General features: G+C 39.5%; 2 protein-coding genes across 8 annotated transcripts in view; one reads left to right on the top strand and one right to left on the bottom strand.

Annotated features, from left to right (window-relative positions):
* The window catches only part of TJP1 (tight junction protein 1), a 118,022-nt gene that overhangs the window by 46,537 nt on the left and 44,232 nt on the right, over positions 1-27,253 (bottom strand). For 6 of the 7 annotated variants that reach the window (XM_024129732.3, XM_024129726.3, XM_024129727.3 and 3 more), the window contains exons 3-8: positions 18,301-18,425; positions 17,497-17,599; positions 7,535-7,811; positions 3,474-3,577; positions 2,724-2,892; positions 2,273-2,420 (exon numbers count right to left, since the gene is read on the bottom strand). In XM_024129732.3, the coding sequence (XP_023985500.1) occupies positions 2,273-2,420; positions 2,724-2,892; positions 3,474-3,577; positions 7,535-7,811; positions 17,497-17,599; positions 18,301-18,425 (926 nt within the window). The remainder of the gene's footprint in view (positions 1-2,272; positions 2,421-2,723; positions 2,893-3,473; positions 3,578-7,534; positions 7,812-17,496; positions 17,600-18,300; positions 18,426-27,253) is intronic. The other variant, XM_028494967.2, reaches the window with a different exon arrangement.
* On the top strand, positions 19,083-19,602 carry LOC102979336 (60S ribosomal protein L23a-like). The gene has a single exon (XM_055087874.1). It carries the CDS (start codon positions 19,108-19,110, stop codon positions 19,573-19,575), a length of 468 nt encoding a protein of 155 aa, XP_054943849.1. The 5' UTR covers positions 19,083-19,107; the 3' UTR covers positions 19,576-19,602.

Below are 27,253 nucleotides of genomic sequence, written 5' to 3'. Positions count from 1 at the left end.
AACCTTTAAGCAACTGGTACTACTTTACATCCTGCCTTTTGGCAGGCCACTTAATTTTCAGGAATTATATTCTCAGCACAAACATTTGGAAAAGAATCTGAAGACTTTTTGTCTTCTGTACTCAAAGTACTATCTTTTCCTTAGTATATGCTACATGTTCTAACCAGAAGTTCCCAAATCTGGTAATGTATAGAAGAGAATGCTATCAGGAACTTTAAAAAAGTACTCCCTGCCTCCACCTCAGATGAACTGAGAAGCAGGTCCAGGATTCTGTATTTTTAAAATATCTCATATAGGGCTTCCCTGGTGGCACAGTGGTTGGGAGTACGCCTGCTGATGCAGGGGACGTGGGCTCGTGCCCCGGTCTGGGAGGATCCCACATGGCGCGAAGCGGCTGGGCCCATGAGCCATGGCCACTGAGCCTGTGCATCCGGAGCCTGTGCTCCGCAACGAGAGAGGGCCTGCGTACCGCAAAAAAAAAAAAAAAAAAAATCTCATATAACTGGTGGGTTACCCACAAAAGAATACTTGAGGTTCCCAAGAGAAGCAAAACATCCCAATATAATATGAAGATAGTTAAAAAATTTTTTTAATCCTCTTCAACTTTTAGTTAAAGTTACAGATGTCAAGTGTTTAGGAAATCTAAATGGAAAAAAGTAAGTATCAAAAAGAACTTTCTGGGCTTCCCTGGTGGCGCAGTGGTTACGCATCCGCCTGCCGATGCAGGGGAACCGGGTTCGCGCCTCGGTCTGGGAGGATCCCACATGCCGCGGAGTGGCTGGGCCCGTGAGCCATGGCCGCTGAGCCTGCGCGTCCGGAGCTGTGCTCCGCAACGGGAGAGGCCGCAGCAGAGGGAGGCCCGCATACCACAAAAAAAAAAAAAGAACTTTCTAAGGTTTAGAATTTGATTACAATAAATACAAATGGCCAAAATTTTGATGAGCATTTCTTTCTTTCTTTTTAAAGGAAAATCATGTCCAAATTGCTTGATGCCAGCCTAGCTTCTAGGTGAGAGAACTGTTACAATTGCAGCCACTCCCCGTGACTCATCAGAGATGTTAGCTCTATCACTGTGTACATGTTGCGGCAGCTGTCCTTTTCCAGATAAGGTCTGTGTTGTGTCAGGGAGATTTTTAGAATTAATATGTTAACCTGCAGCAGTTAAAACTAATAATCAATTATAAGTCCATTTTGCATGTGACATACTATAATATTCCTTAAAAAAATAATTATAACATTAATTACAAAGATCAGGGTTAATACAATTTATATGTCTAAAATCTGAAATTCAGAGAGAATCAGCCTCACAAATATCTAAACTCAGGGGTGCATAACAACTGTTATCTGTATGATTTCTGACAATCTTGAGGATAGTTCTCTCCCAGGGAGGGACTTCTCCCTTGCCTCCTCAGCTTCCTCAGGGAACACTCCCTGTGGTCCACTTCTGGGCATTCTATCTATATTGTTTCTCTTGGCAATTTTAGTGACTTCTATGGCTTCAGCTAACACCCTTATGCAATAAGTCCCAAATCACCACCTTGAACTGGTCAGCTCTGGACTTGAAATTTCAAGTGCCTACAGAAGATCTCCATATGGATTGCTGTTAAACCCTAGGTCCACTGGTGGCCTACAGAGCCCCGGGAATGTCCAGAATTCTTATGTAAAGTGCTACATGTATGTGTACATGTGCATTTTTCTGGAAAGAAGAGTCATAATTTTCTTCATATTCTCAAATGTGTATGTGACCTCAGAGACTATAAACTCAGGTAAGTCACATACTACTAGCATAGCAGACCCTTTGGCATAAATACCAGACAGTGTACTTTAAAGCAGAAAACAAAGTCCAGGTTAATCTCTCCACTAAAGGACTTCTACTGTATATAGTTAACTTGTCCTAAAGCTTGCTAGCATCTTCTAATGCAGTGGGTCAGCAAATTGCAGCTGAGAGCCAACTTTTTTAAAATAAAGTTTTACTGAAAAACAGCCATGCCCATTCATTACATACTGTCTACAGTTAGTTTTGTGCCACAAAGACAGAGCTGAGTAGTGACAAGACTTGGCTCACATGCCTAAAATACTTACTCTTTGGCCTTTTACGAAACAGTCTGACCTCTGTTATTCTAGATAAGAAATACCTAAATTGATAAAGAAACATGAACCTAATTTAAGTAATCCAAAGACAACCTATCTTCTAATTTTACTTCTAAGCAAAACCAGAAACATGTACCAAGCACACACACCTGTTTTATTTTAAACAACAGAGAATGATTACCTGCCATTGCTGGGCTGCTGTGGAGACTGTCTAGAATGGTCAGAAGGCTCTGATCGCTGGTCAGGAGATCGTGATCGGCTGTGACGGGGAGGCCGGTCGTGTGATCGACCGGAATGATCTGATGCCAGTGACTGAATTTCTGAAATGTCTGTTAAACAAAAGAGTGCTGTTTATTTCCCCATGAAATGACTACAGTAAAATATAAGGTACTCCAATAATAATGGAAATAAGTTACTAAATATAATTTCATATAAAATGGTTGATTTAAGCATTAACTTAATCAGCTACTATTCGATATTGGTGAGCTGTCAACAGAAAAAATTTTTTTGAATTCTTATATTTTGAAGGTGTCTGGCTTATAGAAAATTATCATTTCATTCTAAAATGTCAAATCTTCCCACTTTAAGAAACAGGTCACTTAAAGGGTCTCTGCACACAGAGCCACACTCACCATCTCTCTCAGAGGCATTAGCAGAGTGGATACTGTCAGAAAGATCAGGGACATTCAGCAGGGTAGCCCGCTCATCTCTCTGAACTACCATCTTTAACTTGCCTTTAGACCTCTCTATCAATGTCTTTGCATCTGTCAATGACATATTTTCCGTCACGGTACCATTTATCTGCAACAGAAAAGAAACTATAGGTTGAAGGTAAATGACAAAAATACAAACGTTAACTTAGTCTGACATGAACAGGAATATCTAAACTACTCCTGGGCTTGCTCTGAGAACCAAAATATTCCCTTTACACTCCTCCTAAACTATCAAAGTACTCCTCCTTACTGAAATAATAAAATCTGTACTAGACTGCTGCTCTGCCAGAAAAGCCAAAATTAGCATCTTCTACCTCCTCCCCATCACTTTCTATTACTCATGGGCAAACTAACAAAACACATCAATAATATCTGGAGGAGTTATCAAAACCACTTAATGTGGAACAACAAACAAATCTATCTACAAAATAACTCCTATCAGTGAAAAATATACATTTGGTGCTATTAATTCTCTAGGATGACTCTATGCCCAAAGAAAAGCATCAGTGTTGACCTGTAGTAATAGCCAGTGGCAAACTATCTAGTCCCCCAAATATTGATTTTTAATTCTTTTTGGCAAAATCGCTTCAAGCATGAACAGGAGCTATGTGGTCACACTAGAACTTGTTTTCTATTGCAGTTCATCAAAATGTAAGAATATGACTATACCTTCAATACAACATCGCCTTCTTGAATATTGCCATCTCTTGCTGCCAAACTATCTTGTGAAATTTCCTTTACAAATATATGGCTGGCCAATCGAAGACCATATTCTGAAATAATATATTTAAATGTCTTTAGTGTAAAATCCCAAGACTCTTAAATAGAGTTTAAAGTATGAAACTAATAATCACCGCATAGAGTTTTTAAGTACAATCAATAATAAGAAATTATTCTTGGCCTCCCTGCAAAGAGGACATTTCCTCTAATCATCAGAAAGTTTTCACTGTCAGTGTGAAAGCAAAGGGAGAGTGCGTGGTTCAAACAAAAGATTGACACATCATGCTCTCACTGTACTGAAAGAGAGAAAAATCCAAAGAGATGACCATTTCTGACAGTGTCATGCTGATGCACTAGCTTCTCAGAAGGTTTAAAGAATAAAATTCTGAAAAGGAAAACTCTGGAATGCTTTACGATTTTGTTGATGACTTGTATTACCATGCATATACTGGTTTTGTTTTCCTCAGTTCCTACAGCAAAAGTATTCTGAATCCTAAACACCTCTCTGAGAGACATACACAGAGAATCAGTGTGCACCACTCAAACAAGGGCTTAAAACGAGCCAAGCAGATGTGGGGAGGAGTTAAAGATGCCAGTCCTTCCAACAACCGATAAAGTGCCCAGAGGCGTGGCAACATTAATTGCACCTGTGGGTGAGGGAGTGGTCAGAGTTAAAGAAGTTACCAGGAGAGTCCAAAAAACTGTCCAGGGGCCTGCAAAGCTGTACAATGACTACAACTAACAGTATAATGTCAATAGGAACAGGACTGCCCCAGTTGTATTAGGAGAAAGAGAAGGACTGAGTCTTACTGGGAAAGAAAAACAAAACAAAAAAACAAGAAGGGAAACAAAACTGTTTTTAAGATGGGATGAGTTAGCAGACCTGCTACTCAAGCTTTTAAAAGTTACATCAGTTACAGTTCAACTTAAGGCAAATACACAAAGAGTGTTCACAAGCAGGAATAGAATCAGGGTAAAAAAGGAAAATGACCTTCTAGGGGATCTAGGCAGTCAACTATGTGTGCTTTAGAAATGGTGACTATATCTCACAGAAAGAAAGTATTGATTAAAAGACTGTCCTATTTAAGGTTTAAAAATTATAAATGACCAAAATACAGAGATGACTCTAAAATATTCCTTGTATATTAGTGTATTCATTTATTCTAAGTATTTCCTTAGTAAATATTAACTAGGTGGTAGGTACTAGAGATAAAAACCAGCAATTGAGACAGTCCCTGCACTCTGGCAGCTTCCCTAGTCAGTAGGGAAAAAGACGTTACCACAATTACCAGTGTGATGAAGAGTTCGGATGGAGCCATACATGATTCTGTGCCTAGTTGGGGTCAGAGAAGGCCTCCCTGAGAAGCAAATGCTAAAGCTGAAACTCTACCTAAGAAATACTAACACTAAACCTGAGAAATTAGGTTGGGTGGGGGTGGTGGGGTGTGTGTGTGTGTGTGTGTGTGCGTGTACACGGGTGTGGGTGTGTGCGTGTGCACTGGTAGAGACAGAATGGTTAAAAACAAGTGCACCAGAAGGTATGAAGGAAAGACAAGGCAGGTTTGATGAAGTCATAAGTGTAGGGCAAGAGTCAGTCAGAGAAGTATCCCAGAGGACCCTGTAACCGTGTGGAGCAGTCCACAGAATGGACCAGGGAGATCCAGAGACTAGATCATGAGGCTGAGTGAGTCACTTAATAGACAATGGTGTGGTGCTCCTCACCCTCCCACCCCATGCCCCACAACAAAGGAAAAAGTAACTATGTGTTGATTAACTTGATTGTGGTGATCATTTCCTAGTGTATACACACCTCAAACCATCACACTGTACACCTTAAATACATAAAACTTTACATATTTATATACAATGTCAATTACACCTCAATAAAGATGGAAGAAAAAAAAAAGATGCCGGTAGCTTGGATGAGGGCGGTGGTGGTGGAGAAAGGAGGAGTAGGACAGTAAAGTGTGGTGTTTAGGAAGTTAGAAGGTGTTAACCGGGCATAGGAAAGCAGGGGAAAAAAGATGTCATGGAAAACTACACCATGCTGCCACCGGCTGGCTTGAGAGACCAGGCAGACAGGAATATATGCAATGGAATACTTCATAAGAAACATTCCAGGAGGGAGATGTGCTGCATCTGAGGGATGCAGACGAACACCTAAGTGAACATGCCTATGAGTCAGCTGGGGCACCAGGGTGCACACACTGGACCTAAGGAAGGAGCTGTGCCATCATGAGCAGCCCACGACACTGAGAGACATGAGATTTCCTAAAGATGTTATATGAAGTAGAAAAGAGATTCTAGAACAGAAATCCACAGAACACTGAAAGGTAGGATGAGGACAATGAGCTTGCCAAGGATACAGAAAAGAAACAGGGAGGAACCCTTGAAACCCACAGCATTACAGGAGCCAAGAGAAAACATTATTTCAAAAAATAGGGAGTGGTTAATTATTAGAGAAATGCAAATCAAAGCTACAATGAAGTATCACCTCACACCAGTTAGAATGGGCATCATCAGAAAATCTACAAGCAACAAATGCTGGAGAGGGTGTGGAGAAAAGGGAACCCTCTTGCACTGTTGGTAGGAATGTAAATGGATACAGCCACTATGGAGAACAGTATGGACGTTCCTTAAAAAACTAAAATAGAATTACAGTATGACCCAGCAATCTCACTACTGGGCATATACCCACTGCAGCACTATTTACAACAGCCAAGTCATGGAAGCAACCTAAATGTCCATCAACAGACGAATGGATAAAGATGTGGTACATATATATATACAATGGAATATTACTCAGCCATAAAAAGAAATGAAACTGGGTCATTTGTAGAGACATGGGTGGATCTAGAGACTGTCATACAGAGTGAAGTAAGTCAGAAAGAAAAACAAATATTGTATATTAACACATATATGTGGAACCTAGAAAAATGGTACAGATGAACCGGTTTGCAGGGCAGAAATAGAGACACAGATGCAGAGAACAAACATAGGGACACCAAGGGGGAAAGTTGGGGGATGGGTTGGGATGAACGGGGAGATTGGGATTGACATATATACACTAATATGTATAAAATAGATAACTAATAAGAACCTGCTGTATAAAAAATAAAATTCAAAAAAAAAAATAGGGAGTGGTTAACTATGTGAAATGGTACTGAAAAGGCAAGTAAGATAAAGACTAGAAATTTCTACCGGATTGAGTATGACCAGTTCTGGGAGCAGATACCAGAGAGAGAGAGGGCCGAAGAGTGGGTGGAGAACAAGGAGAAACAGCTCTGAACACAGACAGTCTGACTGAGAAGTCGGTTATGGATGAGGGCAGTGGGGAGCAATAACCAGGAGACATGTCAGGTTTCAGTAAAGTGGATCAGAGCCAGCCTTCAAATACTCTTACATGTTTTCATCAAAATGATCAGTCATCAATGCTTTCCTGCACGGGAGAGACATGCCCACCGCAGCAAGAAGCCACAATCAGACTCATTTGTATCAAATGTGATTACCTGAGGGGAGGCAGCTAGGCTTCAGTTTCAAAATTTTTTGACAAACAAGTCCTTTGCTTTTAGAGCAATATCCTGTGGGGGCTCCTCTCCCTCCCACTCTCCATTTAGAAAAGGCAGCCTGCCCTCCCTCGGAATCCAATGATTTCTACCCAGATGTAGGTACTACTGATCCTGACAGCTAAGTAAAACACTGAATTGCAACTTGGTGATGGTGTGACATTTCTTGTATTAGCCTATTCTAATCATAAGAAGTAATCCAAAATCCAACTACTGGACAATTTATGTGAAGTACTATCTGCTAAAACAAAATGATTCAAGAAGAGGAAACAGATGACCCCTGAAGCCTGACATCACAGGATTTGATTTAAAGCAGCAGGAACCAAAAACGAAGATAACAGAAGACAACAAAGCAAAGATATAAAGTGATGGCAAATTTACTTCTCATTAAAATTAGTCTTAAAATTTTCATGTGAAAATGATAAACGAGTTGGTAGAAAATACCTTCGTTTTTCCGGGATTTCACCAGTGTGACTTTGGTGGGTCTGGCAGGTTGACTGGAAGCCACAGATCGCCTATCAGATCGTGGAGACAGACTCCTCTCTCGACTTGCACTTCTATCCCTGGCCCAGCTCTTCTCACTCCTCCTGTTAACCAGGCCCCCACGGCCACTTCTCGGGTCGTGTACTTCCTCATCATAACTATCTTCTTCATTCTCAGATACTGGTTCAGGATCAGGACGACTTACTGGTATCTGAACTTTCTTTTTCCTTCGAATGGTCTACAAATAAGAAAGATTACAATATGAGCTGATTGATTTTCATATACGTACTTTCAGTTCTTAAGAGAGGAAAATCACATTTTTCTGGTCTCATACTAATTATGAATAAGAGATATAATACACAAATATAACAAATTACTATGGAATACTTTTCTATATTGGTTATCTTTTCTGTTCTCCTGGTAAACAGAACTGGTTAAGAAGCAAATTTGGAATAGAAGGCCTAATAAAGTTCTTAATTAATTCAGAAGATCTTCTATGTGTAATAATTACAAGCTTACAGGAAAATCAATAATTACTGGTGGTTTGAATAAAGGAGGGAGCACTGTACTCTAATACAATCAAATATACTGTAGTTCTTACCAAACCAGAGCAGATTTGCAGGCCCAACTTGATTCCTTAAAAATTTCAGAATCCATGAGTAAGTATCAAGGCCCACAACTGTCCTACTGGAACTCAGAAATTTATTGTACTTCCACACTAACACTGAACTTAGTGTTGTGTTGGAGCTAATAACTCCATGATACTCTACCAATACAAACTTTGTTTCTCTCTCTCCAAAATTTGTAATTTGTGGTCTATGTATAAATTCCTTCTTCTGGCTTTCTTTCCTCAATTGACTCTGATACTGGTTCAATTTTCCCTGTCCACTTATTTCCTTTACTTTCTGTAAGATCAAGATCTATTTGCACTGCCTTCTGACTGAATGGCCTCTTAATCCCTGGACTGCACTCTGTCTTCTCACACCAGTATACATTTGATCTCATCAGAGATCTGCAAGATGTTCTTGAGTAACACTCCTTGTCTTCTACTTCTGACACCCTGATCTACTGAAACTTCTCCATGTCCATCTTATGTCTGACTCCTCCATGCCCTCCTATTCTCCTAGTCCATCAATTCCCTCCTGGTTTCAACTGCCTTCCTCCCAAGTTTGATGAGTTGTCATGCTTCGATATTTAAATGATTTGCTCTAGCTCCGGGATACCACAGCCCTGTACCTGCTGAATCAGGACCCAGCCCACCCCAGTAGGCCAGCACCAGCCCCTGGACCCCCAGGGCCCTGCAGCCAGAGACTCCAGGACCAGCCTGCCTACCCTGGGCACTAGCCCTGGGACACATAGGACCCTGACCCTGTCCACCAGTAGGCCGATACCAGCTCCGAAACACCTTGAACCCATCAGCCAGCCACTCTGGGATCCAGCCCCACTCACCAGTAGGCTTACACAAGCTTTGGAACACCCCGAACCCTGCAGCCAGTGATGTCTGAAACCAGCCTGCTCACCAGCAAGCCTATACTAGGACCCCTGGCCGCACAACAAGCCACCCAGTTCTACCCACCAGTGGGCCGGCACTAGAGAGAGAGGGCCCATAACAATAATATCAGAAATGAAAAAGCAGAAGTTACAACTGACAGCACCAAAATACAAAAGATCACAAGAGATTACTGTGAACAATTATACGCAAATAAAATGGACAATCTAGAAGAAATGGACAAATTCCTAGAAATGTACAACCTCCCAAGACTGAACCAGGAAGAAATAGAAAATATGAACAGACCAATTACCAGTAATGAAACTGAATCAATAATTTAAAAACTCCCAACAAACAGAAGTCCAAGACCATATGGCTTCACAAGTGAATCCTACCAAACATTTACAGAAGAGTTAACATGTATCCTGAAAAACTTCTGAAACTCTTCCAAAACATTGCAGAGGAAGGAGTGCTTCTGAACTCATTCTATGAGGCCAGCATCACCTTGATAGCAAAACCAGACAAAGATATCACACAGAAAAGAAAATTACAGGCCAGTATCAATGAGAAACATACATGCAAAATTACTCAACAAAATATTAGCAAACTGAATTCAACAATACATTAAAAGGATCATACACCATGATCAAGAGGGATTTATCCCATGGATGCAAGGATGGTTCAATATCCACAAATCGATGTGATATATACCACATTAACAAACTGAGGAAGAAAAATTTTATGATCATCTCAATAAATGTTGAAAAAGCTTTTAATAAAATTCAACATCTACGTATGATTAAAAAAACTCTCAACAAAGTGCATATAGAGGGAACATACCTCAACATAAAAAAGGTCATATATAAGCCCACAGCTAACATGGTGGGCTCAATGGTATAAAGCTGAGAGCATATTCTCTAAGATCAGGAACAAGACAAGGATGCCCACTGTCGCTCTTTTATTGAACTTAGTGTTGGAAGTCCTAGCCCCAGCAATCAGACAAGAAAACGAAAAGGAATCCAAATTGGAAAGGAAGAAGTTTAACTGTTACTGTTTGAGGATGACATGATACCCTATAGAAAATCCTAAAGGCATCATGAATAAACTGCTAGAGCTCATCAATAAATTCGGCAAAGTTGCAGGATACAAAATTAATACACAGAAATCTGTTGTATTTCTATACACTAACAACGAACTATCAGAAAGAGAAATTAAGAAAACAATCCCATTTACAAATCACATCAAAAAATAAAATCCCTGGGAATAAATCTAACTAAGGAGGTAAAAGACCTATACTCGGAAATATAAAGACACCAATGCAAGAAACTGAAGACAACGGGAACAGATGTAAAGATATACCAAGTTCATGGACTGGAAGAATTAATATTGCTAAAATGACCATACTATCCAAAGCAGTCTAAACACCCAATGCAATCCCTATCAAAATGCCAATGGCATTTTTCACAGAACTAGAACAAGTAATTCTAAAATTTATATGGAAACACAAAAGACCCCAAATAGCAAAAAATGAACAAACATAAACAATCTTGAGAATGAAGAACAAAGCTGGAGGCATCATGCACCCAGATTTCAAACTATACTATATGGTTACAGTCATCAAAACAGCATGGTACTAGCACAAAACCAGACACATAAATCAATGGAATGGAACAGAAGGCCCAGAAGATGAATCCACACTTACATGGGCAATTAATCTATAACAAAGGAGGCAAGAATGTACAATGGGGAAAAAACAGCCTCTTCAGTAAATGGTGCTGGGAAAACAAGACAATTACATAGGGAAGAATCATACTGGACTACTCTCTCATATCATGTACAAAAATAAATTCAAAATGGATACAAGATTTAAATATAAGCCCTGAAACCATAAAACTCCTAGAAGAAAACATAGGCAGTACACTATTTGACATCAGTCTTAAAAATATTTTTTGGATATGCCTCCTCAGGCAAGGGAAACAAAAGCACAAATAAACAGGACTACATCCAACTAAAAAAGCTTTTACACAGTGAAGTTAACGATCAACAAAACAAAAAGGCCGCCAATGCAATGGGAGAAGATATTTGCAAACGATATGACCCACAAGGGATTAATATCCAAAATATACAAAGAACTTACACAACTCAACGTCAAAAAATAAACAAACAACTCAATTAAAAACTGGGCAGAGGATCTGAATAGACATTTTTCCAAAGAAGACATACAGATGGCCAACTGGGCACATGAAAAGATGCTCAATATCACTAATCATCAGTGAAATGCAAATCAAAACCACAATGAGATATCACCTCCCACCTGTCAGAATGGCAATTATGAAAAAGAAAACAAATAACAAGCACTGACAAGGATGTGGAGAAAAGGGAACACTCATGCTCTGTTGGTGGGAATGTAAATTAGTGCAGCCACTACGGAAAACAGTATGGAGACTCCTCAAAAAATTAAAAATAGAACTACCTATGATCCAGCAAATTCCACTCCTACTCACCCAGAGAAAATAAAAACACTAATTAGAAAAGACATTTATGGGAATCCCCTGGTGGTCCAGTGGTTAGGACTCCGCACTTCCACTGCAGGGGGCATGGGTGCAATCCCTGGTCGGGGAACTAAGATCCTGCATGCCACGAGGCCAACAAAAAAAAAAAGGAGGGGAGGGGAGGGAAGAAAGGAAAAGGAAAAGACATTTGCATGCCTCTGTTCATTGAAGCATTATTTATGATATCCAAGATATGGAAAGCAAAGCAAGTGCCCATCAACAGATGAACGGACAAAGAAGATTTGATACACACACACACACACACACACACACACACACACACACAAATACTACTCAGCCATGAGAAAATAACATCTTGCCATCTGCAACAACACAGATGGACCTGGAGGGTATTACGCTAAGTGAAATAAGTCAGAGAAAGACAACTACTGTATGATTTCACTTATATGTGGAATCTAAACAACAAATGAACGAACATAACAAAACAGAAATGGAGTTACAGATACAGAGTATAGGCGGCTACCAGAGGGAAAGGAACAGGTGAGACAGATCAAACAAACTTCCAGTTGCAAAATAAATGAATCATGGGTATGAAGTGTATGGTGTGGGAAACACAGTAACTACCTAGTATCTTTGTATGGTGACATATCGTAACTAGACTTATCCTGGTGACCATTTTGAAATGTAGAGAAATATAGAATCACCATGTTGTGTAACAGGAACTAACAGTGTTGTAGGTCAATTATACTTCAAAACCAAACAAATTTATAGAAAAAGAGGTCAGATTTGTGGCTACAGAGGTGACGGGGGGTGCGGAGATTGAATGAGGGCAATCAAAAAGTGCAAACTGGGGCTTCCCTGGTGGCACAGTGGTTGAGAATCCGCCTGCCAAGGCAGGGGACACGGGTTCGATTCCTGGTCCGGGAAGATCCCACATGCCGCAGAGCAACTAAGCCCGTGTGCCACACTACTGAGCCTGCGCTCTACAGTCCGCAAGCCACAACTACTGAAGCCGGCGTGCCTAGAGCCTGTGCTCCGCAACAAGTGATGCCACCGCAATGAGAAGCCCGCGCACCACAATGAAGAGTAGCCCCCGCAACTAGAGAAAGCCCACGTGCAGCAACAAAGACCCAATGCAGCCAGAAATAAAATAATTAATTAATTTTTTTTAAGTGCAGACTTCCCTTCATAAGATAAATAAGTACTAGAGATATAAATAAGTACTAGGGATATAATGTACAACATGATAAATGTAATTAAAGTTGCTAAGAGTAAATCCTAAGAGTTCTCAGCACAAGGAAAATAATTTTTTTTCTATTTCTTTAATTTTGTATCTATATGAGATGATGGATGTAATCATTTCATGAAGTCAAATCATCATGCTGAACACCTTAAACTTACACAGTGCCGTATGTCAACTGTATCTCAGCAAAGCTGAGGGGAATTTACTTTCTCTTGACCCGTCGGTCCCGTGCTGGGACAAACCCCATCCTGTATTATCTTCCCCTTCAGATGGCTGCATCCCCACACTGACTGATTAGGTTCTCCTCTATAAATTCATTTTACTTGAAAGAATTCTTTCATTTATTCAGCAATCCTTTCATCTACCTCTTGTTACCTCAAATTCCATGGAATTTGCTAACACAGGTATCCCAAAACTGTTCTCCGAGATGCCAGTCACTAGGCCTGATTAATAGAGATCAGTGCCACTTCACATCCCCACTCCCACATGCTTTCGGTGTCTCATGTATTTGGTCTTCCTTCCTGGTCTCAGACAATTCGATCCTCTTCCTGCATGAATGACACCCTTTCAGAGGGGCTTATTCTCATCCCTCCCCACCTCCAAGACCCTTCCTCATCAATTACCACACCCCCCCAAGCCAGGTACCAGCAACTATAATCTCTCCCTATTTACCTCCAGTCTGTCCTCTGCCTACTAATCTGCAAATTCATCTTCGATTCCCATCTCGCTACTCATTTCCAAGCTATCATCTTTTCTCTTCCTTTTGTGACTCACTTTCTTCAAAGGGCTGCTCCACACTTAATACCGCAGCTTCTTACCACCAAGAGCGATCAGAGAAGGCCTCTCTGAGGAAACAACACTGAAGCTAAAGGTCAACAAGGAGCAAGAGGCCAGCATGTGGAAAGGACAGGCAACCAAGGCCCTGTTATGAATGGAGAAAAGGCTGCCTGCCTTGCTACTCTTGGTGCCCCATGGCTGAGGCCCTTCTCAGGCAACATTTACTGTAAAGAATCCCTCACTGCCTCCGTGAGTCTTACTCTCACCTCTATTTCCATCTCCAACATGTTGTATTAGAAGCAATTCTTTGTGTTAGCACTTTGATCTTCAATCACTCCCTAGTAAGATATAAACAAAATAACCAGTTGAGTCCTCAAAGCTTTCCCCTTCACTCCCCTAAGAGAGCGAGCGCCACCTGTCTGAAATCTGCACCTGAAGCACCCTCCATCTCAGATGATGTGCATGATGGCTGTGACTGTGTGTACCCAACGAGCCTACTGAAATTCAAGTTCCCTGAGGAGAAGGTCCTGGCCAGGTCATTTAACTGTACCTGTAATGAAGTATTTGCACGTAGTAAGTGTTTAACTCATTGAAAAATATCCAATCCTGCTATGATTCCCCATTTATATTATGAGTTAAGTACTATAAACCCACTCAGGCTTGGTAATCATATTTGATTTTAACACTGAAAATTGTGAAACAAAAATTTTGGGAAAAAGTGCCTACTTCAAAACAGGTCAGCTGAATTAAACATTCAAATATAAAACAAAACAATGAAATTATGTAAGTACTAGAATAAAATATAAGATATATGTTTTTATAACTCTGGTAAGGTGAAGACTTTTGTAAGCATGATACCAAAGGCAGAGCCAATCAAGTGAAACTGACAGATATGACAGGATAAAAATGAAAACATTCCATGATGAAATAAAATTATATAAAAACAAACCAAAAAAACACCGTCAACAACTTACACACACTCACAAAGAAAATGGAAAAACAATATATGCAGTGTATACCACAAAAGGCTCGTCATCTTAATACACACAACACTACTGTGACAGTCATCACCATAAGGACAGGAACAGGCAAAGAAACATAATGGGAAGTATACACACCAGGTGAAGATCAAACCCACTCATAATTTAAAATACCTCATCTGAAATACTATGTTTAGTCCATCAGTTTGGCAGAGATGTAAGTGTTGATGAAATTGGACTCTCTCACTACCTTACTGGTTTTCTAATGGGCAAATTGGCAATCCATGTATCAAAAGTCATTCATGCCATCTGACTCTAAAAAGCTACTCCTAAGAAGCTATTCTTAAAAAGTAACTGAACAAGTAAGACAGAAATACGATGATCTTTATTATTTTTAAAATAATAAAGATTTTTAAAAAATAATCTTATTAAAAATAATTTTAATAAGATTATTTTAAAATAATCTTAATTTTTAAAAAAATACTTGTGGAAACTGGACATTGAAATGCCTATCAGTGAATGCATTGAGGAAGTGTGCACACACACTGAAATGCTATGCAGCCATGTGAGTAAATACTGAAGTGTTCAGAGTTTATCTCTAGGAAGGTGTTTTCGCCCATTCGCTTCATAATGCTTTTTTAGTATGTTCAGAATTTTAGTAAAAATTACACATGTTCACTATGTTATAAACAATCTTTTACTATCTTCTCTTCACCTACTGTTAAACAAAATTAAGCATATTTATGGTAGTTATATTATCAAAGGAGTTCTAACATTTTAATTCAACGGAAAATAAATTTATTGAGCCTAATGCCCAAGGGGTCTGAGTTTATGGAAAGATATAAACTAAGAACCATCAAAATATAAGAGCCCAGGATGGGAGAGGGAAGGAGCTGGCTACTCAGAACTAGGGGGGAAAAAAACCATATACAGTGACCTGAGGTTCTGGTTATGGCAGGAGATGAGTTAAGAAAGACATTCTACAATGAAAGGCCACATTCTAAGACACTACGGTTTTATTCTCAATGATGAAAACTTAGCGTATGTTGATGACGTAACCCACTCTCTTCAGATGCAGGAATGAACAGCTACCCTCTGCTGACAGAACACGCTTCCACCCAACCCTCCTACAGCTTCTCCCTGAAGAGCAAACTACTTGCCCAACCTTCCTGAGTTCCACGTTTCCAAATGATGTAATGAAGCACAGCGAGAGGAAAACTCATCCTTCTTACATGTGCTATTTCAAATACATAACAGGTTTTGGACTGTTTCTTACAAAATCATTTCTATGGTGAGAAAAGTCTGAAGTGTAGGAGTACAACTTTCTTGGCTGTATTATTGATGTGGGGCATGTGTACTAAACATTTTGCATGGAAAAACACAACAGTTCAATATTCCAAAGAATGAAGCTGGAGCTATGGGTGAAGCTCACAACCTCAGACACAGGGAGAAAAATCCAATTTACCTAAGGTGCTCACCTTGGAATATGCAGTGACTCATCTGAAGAACACTTATTCAATTTATAAAAACCAACAAATATAAAAATTAGTAATTTGCTTCTGTAAATGCTACAATCTCATGTTACAAAAACTGTTTAAAAATTGTACCATCAACTAGCCAGTCTGTACACAAACTGCAATTTAAAACAACACTAGAGTTCCAGATGTAAAAATAGTTACAACAGAAAGCTGTGAAAACACATGCACAGTAGAAGATGCCTGTCATCTGGAATGCAGTAACTAAACTCTGGGTCTACTGCCACATGACAAAACTCACTTAACCAGCAAGGACACTGGTGCGGAGATGAGCCATACGGCACAGCAGCCTACACAAGGTGAGAGGGCCTCCAACTGTGGGTGTACAGTCTCAGCAAATACCCCTTCTGGCTCTCACCATAGCTCCCAGAGGTCAAAACACCATGCAGCCCTCCTCACTCCAGCCCTCTCCTTTCTGTTGGGTCCACTGTGGCTCTGACTGTCTACTGCAAAGGAGAAAGGTCCTCAGTGGACAAGGCAGGACAAACCATGTAGCCGCCAGCCTCTTCCTCCTACTCTACACACCTGAGCTAACGCCTCAAGCAGTACCTTAATTAGGCCTTTCAGAGTCTAGATAAGGCAGAAACAGGGGCAGCAAAGTGGTTAATGTGCTCCTCTATGCATTGATAGATATAATTTTCTTTTTTTGGCCTCGTGGCATGTGGGATCCTAGTTCCCCGAGCAAGGATCAAACCTGTGATCCCTGCAGTGGAAGCACAGAGTACTAATCGCTGGACCGCCAGGGAAGTCCCTATGTAGATATAATTTTACATAGGACTTTAACATTAAATCCATACGCTGCTACATGTGCCTAGTTTTAAATGAAACAGAAGAGTCTAGCAATACACTAAAAAACATATGAACCCTGAACAACTCTACAAAACAAAAAAACGAAAAAAAAAACAAAACAAAACACATAGAACAACCAAAAAAATAAACCCTTACCACTCTCTTTCCTCAAACTATATCACAGTAACAAAGTAGCAACAATATGTGTTCAAGGGACAACATAAAATTTGTCCACTGAACAAAACCTATAACAGAAAATACTTTAAACTGACTATATGCCAAGATTCAGTCTAATTTAAGTATTTTTTTTAAAAGGAAGCATTAAGCCATAAAGAGGTAACCATTCAACCAGGAGCTCCTTCCTTTCTTTTTCAATCAAAAAAAATTCCTGGTATCTGAGCTTTGAGAAAATACACACCAGTGACAAAACATACCACCGGTATTATAAGAAAGAAACATTCTTACTTGTAAACAACTAACTTTAGAACTACTGTTCCAGATTTTATTTTCTTAAATGGGAAGAATGAATTCAAACACCAAAAACATACCAACAGTAAAGTTGGTACCTTTATAAAATTAAACGTAAAAGACACTTACAATTTTTGCATTTTTTCCACTTTTCCTTAGTTGCTGAACAGCAAAAGCATGTTCAACATTATCCATTGAAACGCCATTAACCATCGCGACTCGGTCATTTTCCCTAAGGAAAAAAAGTGACCAAAATAATAACATGTTAGACGAAACCATACAAATAAGTTTATAAAGATATTTTCAAGATAGGATCTTTAAAAAAGATATTCTAATTAGGGGCTAATTAATCTGTCTTCAGATCAATGATAAAATAATGTCCAGCTATTTAATTTCAAATCCGCCACAAAAAATGGTTAGCACTTGTAAACTAACCACAGGTCATTAATTTTTTAACTATCAACACAATGTTTCCCAAAAGGATTGACCAAGTACCACAATACACAAAATGACTTCTGGTGGTACAGTTACAGGCATTCAATACTACTATCAATAATACTAAGTCATAAGGCTGGAAAAAGTTATTCCTTCTTTAAAGATAAAGTCTTTCTCCTTCCAATTTTCTTTCAGTCCTCTACTCAAACTCTCATTTTTTTGCTAGTGTATCTTTTGCCTCTCTTTTATCTTGCTAATCTTCTTGTTGAACAAAAACGGTAAGACTCAAGGGTGAGAGGCTCCTGAAGGCTACATTCTACCCCAAACTGAGTAACAAGTTTTCTTTTCACTATCTTTATTTTTTACAGTGACCTTCTATTTAAGTTAAGTGATACTAGCTTTCCATATATGACAGAGATAAGCATAAACGTATATTAATTTAGAAAAATCACTAGCATGGCATGCCAGTCAGTGGCTGAGGGTAGGAAACATGCTTACTGCAGCTGCCCTTCTGCGGGTCCTCCTTTAAGCACATCTGAAATCACTATCGAGGTTTCCCCACTCTGGAAATGAGGATTATCTCTTCCACCAGATATTGCAATTCCAAATCCAAATCCAGGAGCCTAAAGTAATAATTATAGTAAAATGTTATGATGTCATACTCTACAATCTAAAAAAGTTCAAATATAAAAATTACAATCCTATTACAAAATGCTCACTCACTTGTATGGAAACACATCAGAATGACCTATCCTGGTATGGGAATGCAGGCTTTAATAAATTTAATGCCGGGCATAACAGAATACTGAAAACTGTCAATTACATGAATGTTCTTTAAGAACTCAAACACATTTAAAAATTCTGAACACTGAAATCCTGAATTCATTTTTGTTTATCAGAAGGGTTCCCGAGGGAATTGGCAGTGCCCCCCTGTGATCATCACAAACACTGGCAACTGATTTGTAGAATGACAGATTTAATGAGCATATAAACCGGGTGCCACTTTATATAATAAAATATCAACACCTGTGAAAACCAACTTCCTTCACTTACCCTAAAAAACTCTACTGAAGTAATACACTATAATGTCTTATGCACACTGCATACGATAGAAAGTATACATTAATCATATCAAGCATTTTAAAATTACTTATATTTTTAATTAAACAAAATCATAATTAATTACATACTTCTAAATGAGCTGAAAATCTTTACCACAGTGACTAAGGACAGCCCAGCACAGAAAAAAATCAAAATACTACCAAGTTATTTAAAAATTACCTAATCTCGCTTTTTTTCACGAAGATGGCGCCAAAGTCGAAGAAGGAAGCCCCTGCCCCTCCCAAAGCCGAAGCCAAACCAAAGGCTTTGAAGGCCAAGAAAGCAGTGCTGAAAGGCGTACACAGCCACAAAAAAAAGAAGATCTGGACATCACCCACCTTCCGATGGCCCAAAACACTGCGGCTCAGGAGGCAGCCCACATATCCTCGGAAGAGCGCCCCTAGGAGAAACAAGCTTGACCACTATGCCATCATCAAGTTCCCCCTCACCACCGAGTCAGCCATGAAGAAAATAGAAGACAACAACACACTGGTGTTCACTGTGGATGTCAAGGCCAACAAGCACCAAATTAAACAGGCTGCGAAGAAGCTCTATGACACTGACGTGGCTAAGGTCAACACCCTGATCAGGCATGATGGAGAGAAGGCATATGTTCGACTGGCTCCTGACTATGATGCTTTGGATGTTGCCAACAAAATTGGGATCATCTAAACTGAGTCCAGCTGGCTAATTCTAAATATAGAAGTTTTCACTCTAAAAAAATAATTAAATAAAAATAAAAATTACCTAATCTCAAAGAAATCCACACCATTCCCTAGAAAGGAAATGAAGTATTCAGAGTAGTCTAAAAGAAACAGCCAATATTCTCCTAGGGCTCCCGAATCAAAAAATCAGAGGCTATGTTTTCATATAACGTTGTACTACACTATGCTCTACAATCCAAACCACCTAAGGACAAAGGTAAAAACTTCCTTCCACGACTGTCCCATCCACAAAGAAGATCACGCCCACCATGGACAGGGGACACATCATGACCACCTCCCCTTCCACCCCAAAGTCTACTGAAATAGACTAAGAAGAAGAAAAGAGAAAAACTCTTCTTAAAAAAGAATAAACACCAGCAATTCCACGCATAGGTATATACCCAAGAGAATTGAAAACGTGTGCAAACAGATTTATACCCACACACAGCAGCATTTATTAACAGCCAAAAACTGCAAACAACCCAAATGTCTATCAACTGATGAATGGATAAATAAAATATGGTATATCCATTAAATGAATTATCTGTAATAGAAAGGAGTGAAGTACTGATACATGCTACAAAATGGGGAACATAGAAAACATGACACTATCTAAAAGAAGCCAACCATAAAAGACCACACACATCATACAATTCCTCTTAGATGAAACGTTCAGAAAAGACCCATCTGTATGAAACAGAATAGACTGGTGATTGTCGACGGCCGGGGTGTGGAAAGGGATGGAGACATTGGGGAGGGATGATTTATGAGTAACATTATTCTTTTTAGGGTGACAGAATGCTTAAAAAGTGACTCTGGTGATGGTCTTACAGATCTGTGAATATACTAAAAATCACTAAATAGTACATTTAAAGGGTGAATTGTATGGTATGTGAATTATATTGCAATAAAGCTAATACCCCCCAAAAAAGGTTAATGTGAAAAAACAAACAGGAAAACATCTGGATGGCAGAAGATAATGGCAACTGCCTGAATCTGTGTCTCCAAAATAATACAAAACAGATCACTACACAAAACCATACCCTTAATATAGCTCAAAACCAGAGAATATGCAAATTTCAAAATAGCTAGAAGTAGGCCTAAAATTTCAAAAATAAAAAAATGATTAGAAAGAAAATAACTATTAGCACACAATTAGAAAACATAAGAGACTATCAAATAAATTTGAAAACTTAGATAAAACAGATAATTTTGTAGGGAAATACAGATTATTGAAATTGACTGTATTAGAAATAAAGACTTAAGCAACCCAATTGCTGAAGAGGAAACAGAGATAGTTATGAGGGAATTATCCCACAAAAAATACCAGGCACAGATGATTTCACAGGGAATTCTACCAAAACATCAATATCCAGATAGCCTCGATGCTCCATAAATTGTTCCAGAGCATCCTAAAATGAAGGAAAGCTTCTAACTCTTTTCAAGAAGCAATTATAATATTGATATCTAAATCTGATAATGACTATCCACGATAAAGACAGGGCTTCCCTGGTGGCACAGTGGTTAAGAACCCACCTGCCAATGCAGGGGACACGGGTTCGAGCCCTGGTCTGGGAAGATCCCACATGCCACGGAGCAACTAAGCCCATGCACCACAACTACCGAGCCTGTGCTCTAGAGCCCACACACCACACCACAACTATGGAAGCCCACACGCCTAGAGCCCATGCTCCGCAACAAGAGAAGCCACCACAATGAGAAGCCCAAGCACCGCAACAAGAGTAGCCCCTGCTTACTGCAACTAGAGAAAGCCCACACGCTGCAACGAAGACCCATCACAGCCAAAAATTTTAAAAACAAATTAATTAATTAATTAAAAAAGACAGAGCCCCCCTCCAAATACTAAAGCCTAACATCATTTATAAAGGCCAACACCATACAAATATTCCATGACAAGGTGATTTATTTCCAAGACTGTTGTATTAGGAAAGCCACTGTATAGGAGACCCTATTAATAAACCTAGAGAAAAAAATTCAGAGATTATATCCATAGACCCTGGAAAGGCCTTTGACAAAATGCAACATTCACAACCAAGGGAAAAAAAAATTCAAGAAAATGCTTTCAACCTGTTTTAATATTTCATTTTATGTTAAAGTACATGAAGAACCTTACCCACACACACAGCTGAAAAGGAGAGGAATTATTTTAGTAAACCTTTTAGATAATTATGGATATTCATGTTTGATTTTATATCGGTAAGTGATAGTTTCTTAATGGGTGGCTACAATGTGCAACCTGAGACCGTATCAGTGGACTTTTTGTACTTACTCTGTTAATGAATACCCATCCACTGGCCTATTTTGCACTTTGAATGGATTATTTTATCCAACGTGATTTTATAATAGCATGTCTTGGTCATTTGGAAAATATTTAGGTAAATCTTTCAAATGATGACACATTTCACCACTATACAATATTTTTTAAAAATCATACTTTAATATCACCACCAATGCAATCAAAATCTTTAAGTAGTGAAAAGTACTGAGCTCATCTCATGGTGGCAGATAAATGTTTTCCAAATTTTAATTTTTGTTTTAAAATTCAATTTTCTTCATTGGCAACAACTATTATCAGAGTTGTTTTCCTTGAAGCAACAGGTACTCACTTGAGAAAAATGTTCGTCAAATATTCCAGTCTGGATAACCATTTGTTCAAGTAAAAGTGGTGTTACACACACAAATACACAGCTGGCTGAGCTTCCAATTCAAACAATCATGCAAGTACTTCAGTATAAAGCAGAAATGCCTTATGCATATTTCCCATTTCAATATACAGATTTTTAAAATGTCTATTCAAAAGCTGACATATGGTAAAATTAGTAATTTTTACTGCTTTGAGTTATTCTGCAGCAAAACTGGGATTGTTCTTATAAACTATGAGTAAGCCCAGGAACTATTAGGATCGTTTGGGGCTATGAGGCCAGTTTTACCTCATACCACTGCTTCTGTACCTTCACTACAACTATCAATACAGTGAAAAAGACAAATAACATTTTTGTGCTGTTATGAAAATAGTTTGTCCTAAGCATAAAAAGACTTCAGAGATCTTTTGGGGTCCTCAGCCCATACAATATTAAAAACCACTGAAAAAAGAGAAAAACAAACAAACAAACAAACAAAAACCCAATAAAGCAATTTACAAAAGATATGAAATGTTAAAACTCAAAAGAAATGCAAATTAAAACCACACAGAGAATGGTAAAAAATTAAAGTACAACAACACATTTTGTTGAGGAGGCTGTATAAAAATAGGCACCACTGCTAATGGGCATGCAAACTGCTACAATTCTTTAGGACAGGAATTTGACAATCCTAACAAAATTACAAAAGCATTTATGTATGTATGTATGTATGCATTTATTTATTTATATTTTTGGTAGCGTCAGGTCTTAGTTGTGGCACGCGGCTCCAGAGTGTGGGTTCCATTGTTGCGGCACACGGGATCTCTAGTTGTGGCACAGGGGCTCAAGTAGTTGCAGCACAGCATGTGGGATCTTATTTCCCCCACCAAGGATCAAACCCACATGCCCTGCGTTGGAAGGTGGCTTCTTAACCACTGGGCCACCAGGGAAGTCCTCAAAAGCACTTTATCTTTCAAAAGAGTGAACCAGTTTCTAGCAATGTACCCTGAAGATTACATATACAGCTCCAAAAATTAGAAAATACATATGTACATAGTTATTCACTGCAGACTGTAACTGCAAATACTGGAAAAAACCTAAAACACCCAAGGGTTACCTCCAGGGCAGTTTGGGGAGGGGTGTGTTATTCTTTGGTTTTTTTTCCGTCCTTGGAGGAGGCTAGCACTAATCTTTTATTCTGTATACTTTTATACTGTGCATTTATATCTTGCTTATTAACACAAAAATATTAAAGAAATGCCAAAAATATAAGGACCTTTCAATAAGGAAGGCGGAGGTGAGTAGATACTTCCTAAGATTTGCTTGTGAGCAAGTAAGTACAGTCTTGGCTGCATGAGCCAGGCATCAAACCCAGGCAGAGCATACTGCTTGCATGCAGCGCCAGCACTCTGTGGGGCATGTCATTCTGCTGGATCAGCCCTGGCTGCAGTTCATTTAATGACTACCCAGGAAGCCTGTGATTCCCAACCCTGGCTGCAGATGAAAATCATTTGGGATCAGTCTCAAAACTGCTTGATGATTTCCAAACCCCCCACCCCACAACAATTAAATAAAACTGGAGGAGGGCAGATGGCAGGCGTTTAAAAAAAAAAATCTCCTAAGTGATTCTAATGGGCAGCCAGGGCTGAGAACCTCAGTGTTAAAAGCTTTGTGAATATCAGACCAGGGTGATCATCAAAAACTATATAAGGTTCCACTATCCCACACTTTCCCTTCCCTCTTAGGGAAGGTTTCTCTCTGAAACCTTTTTAGGCTTAGATCTCCACCACGGTCCTATTTTTGGCCTTTTCAATAGAATTCTTACCTCCACTGCACTACAATTTACCCTCCATCATGTTCAAAGGATTATTATTCTAAAACAAACCCAATTCTGTCATTCTATTGCCCAGAGGTGCAAGTTCCTTAACATGCAATATCCTGAAATGCAACGCCAACTTGCTTCCCAGCACCCCAGTCTTTACCCTAAACACACTTAACTACTGACCCCGCTTAAGCATGCCACGCATCATCAAGTTCCAAGCTTTCATATTTCTTCTCTGCCTAGGATCCCTTTAGCATCACACCCTTCAACATCCAGGTTCAACGTCACCTCTTTCATAAAACCAACCTAGCTTTTCACAGGCACAAGTGGCCCACCCTGTAGGCTCTCCAACCACATAGACACACTTCTGCTACTTAACACACAGCACTGTAAATAGCCTGGGTATCAGAGGTTCATTTGGGAGGGGTTTACATATTCTTCTACATATCCCAGCTGAGTACAACCCTGCAAGGGCCTAACACAAAGTGGCTCATCAATGTTAGGGCACTAAAACAAGTATCTAACTAATTATTCAATTTAATTTTAACTCAATTTCCCTTTATAGAGTTGTCTTTTAAAACTCACACTAGGGCTTCCTTGGTGGTGCAGTGGTTGAGAGTCCGCCTGCCGATGCAGGGGACACGGGTTCGTGCCCCGGTCCAGGAAGATCCCACATGCCGCGGAGCAGCTGGGCCCGTGAACCATGGCCGCTGAGCCTGCGTGTCCGGAGCCTGTGCTCCACAACGGGAGAGGCCACAACAGTGAAAGGCCCGCGTACCGCAAATAAATAAATAAATAAATAAATAAAACTCACACTAATTTGAGCACTAAAACCTCACTAGCAGCCAGAGTAGTAGCATGGATTTGGAATTTCTTGAATTTCCAAATAAAAACAAGCAGGGCAACTATACAGCAAACCAAAAACCGTATATACAGAAAAAAAAAAAAAACCCCACAGATAACCAATATACCCCCCTGAGGAAGCAGGCGGGGATGAGCAACACCTGAGACTTGTGTGTTCCCAAAACATACTTGGGAAGAAAGCCAAAAGGCATCTGACACACCTTAGACCTGAAGAACCCCCCAAATAACTAACAGGTATTTACTGGAAAGAACGGCAGGGCAATTCGAGAACAACAGCTGAAACTGGGAGGGATTTTGCCTCTCCAGTTGTCAGTGAGAGCAAGGAGCCTGCAGTAGGGCGTGAATGGGCTAGAGCACTGTAACCCCTAGGAATTCTCAACACAGACCTGCCGGTGGATTCAGACTAGAGAGGGACAGGAACAGCAAAAGATGAAAGGGTACAAAAGGCATGGGCCTAGGAAATGTCAGAAAGCAGCAGTTATGTTTCTTTAGTGCATGCACACACACAAGAAAACTAAGCCAATTTCTAGAAGCTCAAGAAAGCTAATTTCCCATAAAATAGAGCAAAAAAGGGATTATGATCAAATCCCTTAGAAAATTACTATAGAACACAATGAGTAGCAGAATATCCCTACAGAAAATGAAAGCATGCCAAAGAGTACTCAAAAAAAGAAAAATAGGGCTTCCCTGGTGGCGCAGTGGTTGAGAGTCCACCTGCCGATGCAGGGGACACGGGTTCATGCCCCGGTCTGGGAAGATCCCTCATGCCCTGGTCTGGGAAGATCCCACATGCCACGGAACGGCTAGGCCCGTGAGCCATGGCCGCTGAGCCTGCACGTCCGGAGCCTGTGCTCTGCAGCAGGAGAGGCCACAACAGTGAGAGGCCTGCATACCACAAAAAAAAAAAAAAAAGAAAAGAAAAATAAAGGATCAAAACTGTTACTATTATAAAACAAGTGAAAAGGCATTACAAAAATATTCAAGACATGAAAGAATATAAATAAGAATTTTAGACAATCACAGAAAGATAGACAAAATGAAAAGGCAGAGGACTTTGTACCAGATGAAGGAACAAGATAAAACACCATAAAAACAACAAAATGAAGTGGAGATAGGCAACCTTCCAGAAAAAGAATTCAGAATAATGATAGTGAAGATGATCCATTACCTCGGAAAAAGACTGCAGGCAAAGATCGAGAAGATTTAAGAAATGTCTGACAAAGACCTAGAAGAATTAAAGAACAAACACCTGGAAGAATTAAAGAACAGAGATGAATACAGTAACTGAAATGAAAAATACACTAGAAGGAATCAATAGCAGAATAACTGAGGCAGAAGAACGGATAAGTGACCTGGAAGACAGAATGGTAGAATTCACTGCTGTGGAAAAGAAAAAAGAAAAAAGAATGAAAAGAAGTGAAGACAGCCTAAGAGACCTCTGGGACGTTAAACGCAACAACGTTTGCATTATAGGGGTCCCCGTAGGAGGAGAAACAAAGTACCCGAGAAAACATTTGAAGAGATTATAGTCGAAAACTTCCCTAACATGGGAAAAGAAATAGCCACCCAAGTCCAGGAAGCACAGAAGAGTCCCATTCAGGATAAACCCAAGGAGATACACACCGAGACACATAGTAATCAAGCTGACAAAAATTAAAGACAAAGAAAAATCACTGAAAGCAACAAGGGAAAAATGACAACATACAAGGGAACTCCCATAAGGTTAACAGCTGATTTCACAGCAGAAACTCTGCAAGCCAGAAGGGAGTGCCAAGATATATTTAAAGTGATGAAAGGGAAAAACCTACAACCAAGATTACTCTACCCGGCAAGGATCTCATTCAGATTCAAAGGAGAAATCAAAATCTTTACAGACAAGCAAAAGCTAAGAGAATTCAGCACCACCAAACCAGCCCTACAACAAATGCTAAAGGAAATTCTCTAAGTGGGAAAAGCAAGAGAAGAAAAGGACCTACAAAAACAAACAGGTAACAATTAAGAAAATGGTAATAGGAACATACATACTGATAATTACCTTAAATGTGAATGGATTAAATGCTACAAAAAAAGACACAGGCTCGTTGGATGGATACAGAAACAAGACCCATATGTATGCTGCCTAAAAGAGACCCACTTCAGACCTAGGGACGCATACAGACCGAAAGTGAGGGGATGGAAAAAGATATTCCATGCAAATGGAACTCAAAAGAAAGCTGGAGTAGCAATTCTCGTATCAGATAAAATAGACTTTAAAATAAAGAATGTTACAAGAGACAAAGAAGGACACTACATAATGATCAAGGGATCAATCCAAGAAG

The sequence above is a fragment of the Physeter macrocephalus genome, chromosome 11 (assembly GCF_002837175.3).
Source record: "Physeter macrocephalus isolate SW-GA chromosome 11, ASM283717v5, whole genome shotgun sequence".
Lineage (NCBI taxonomy): Eukaryota > Metazoa > Chordata > Mammalia > Artiodactyla > Physeteridae > Physeter > Physeter macrocephalus.
Note: the sequence above shows the minus strand (reverse complement) of the source record. Positions and strands in the feature narration are given on the sequence as shown.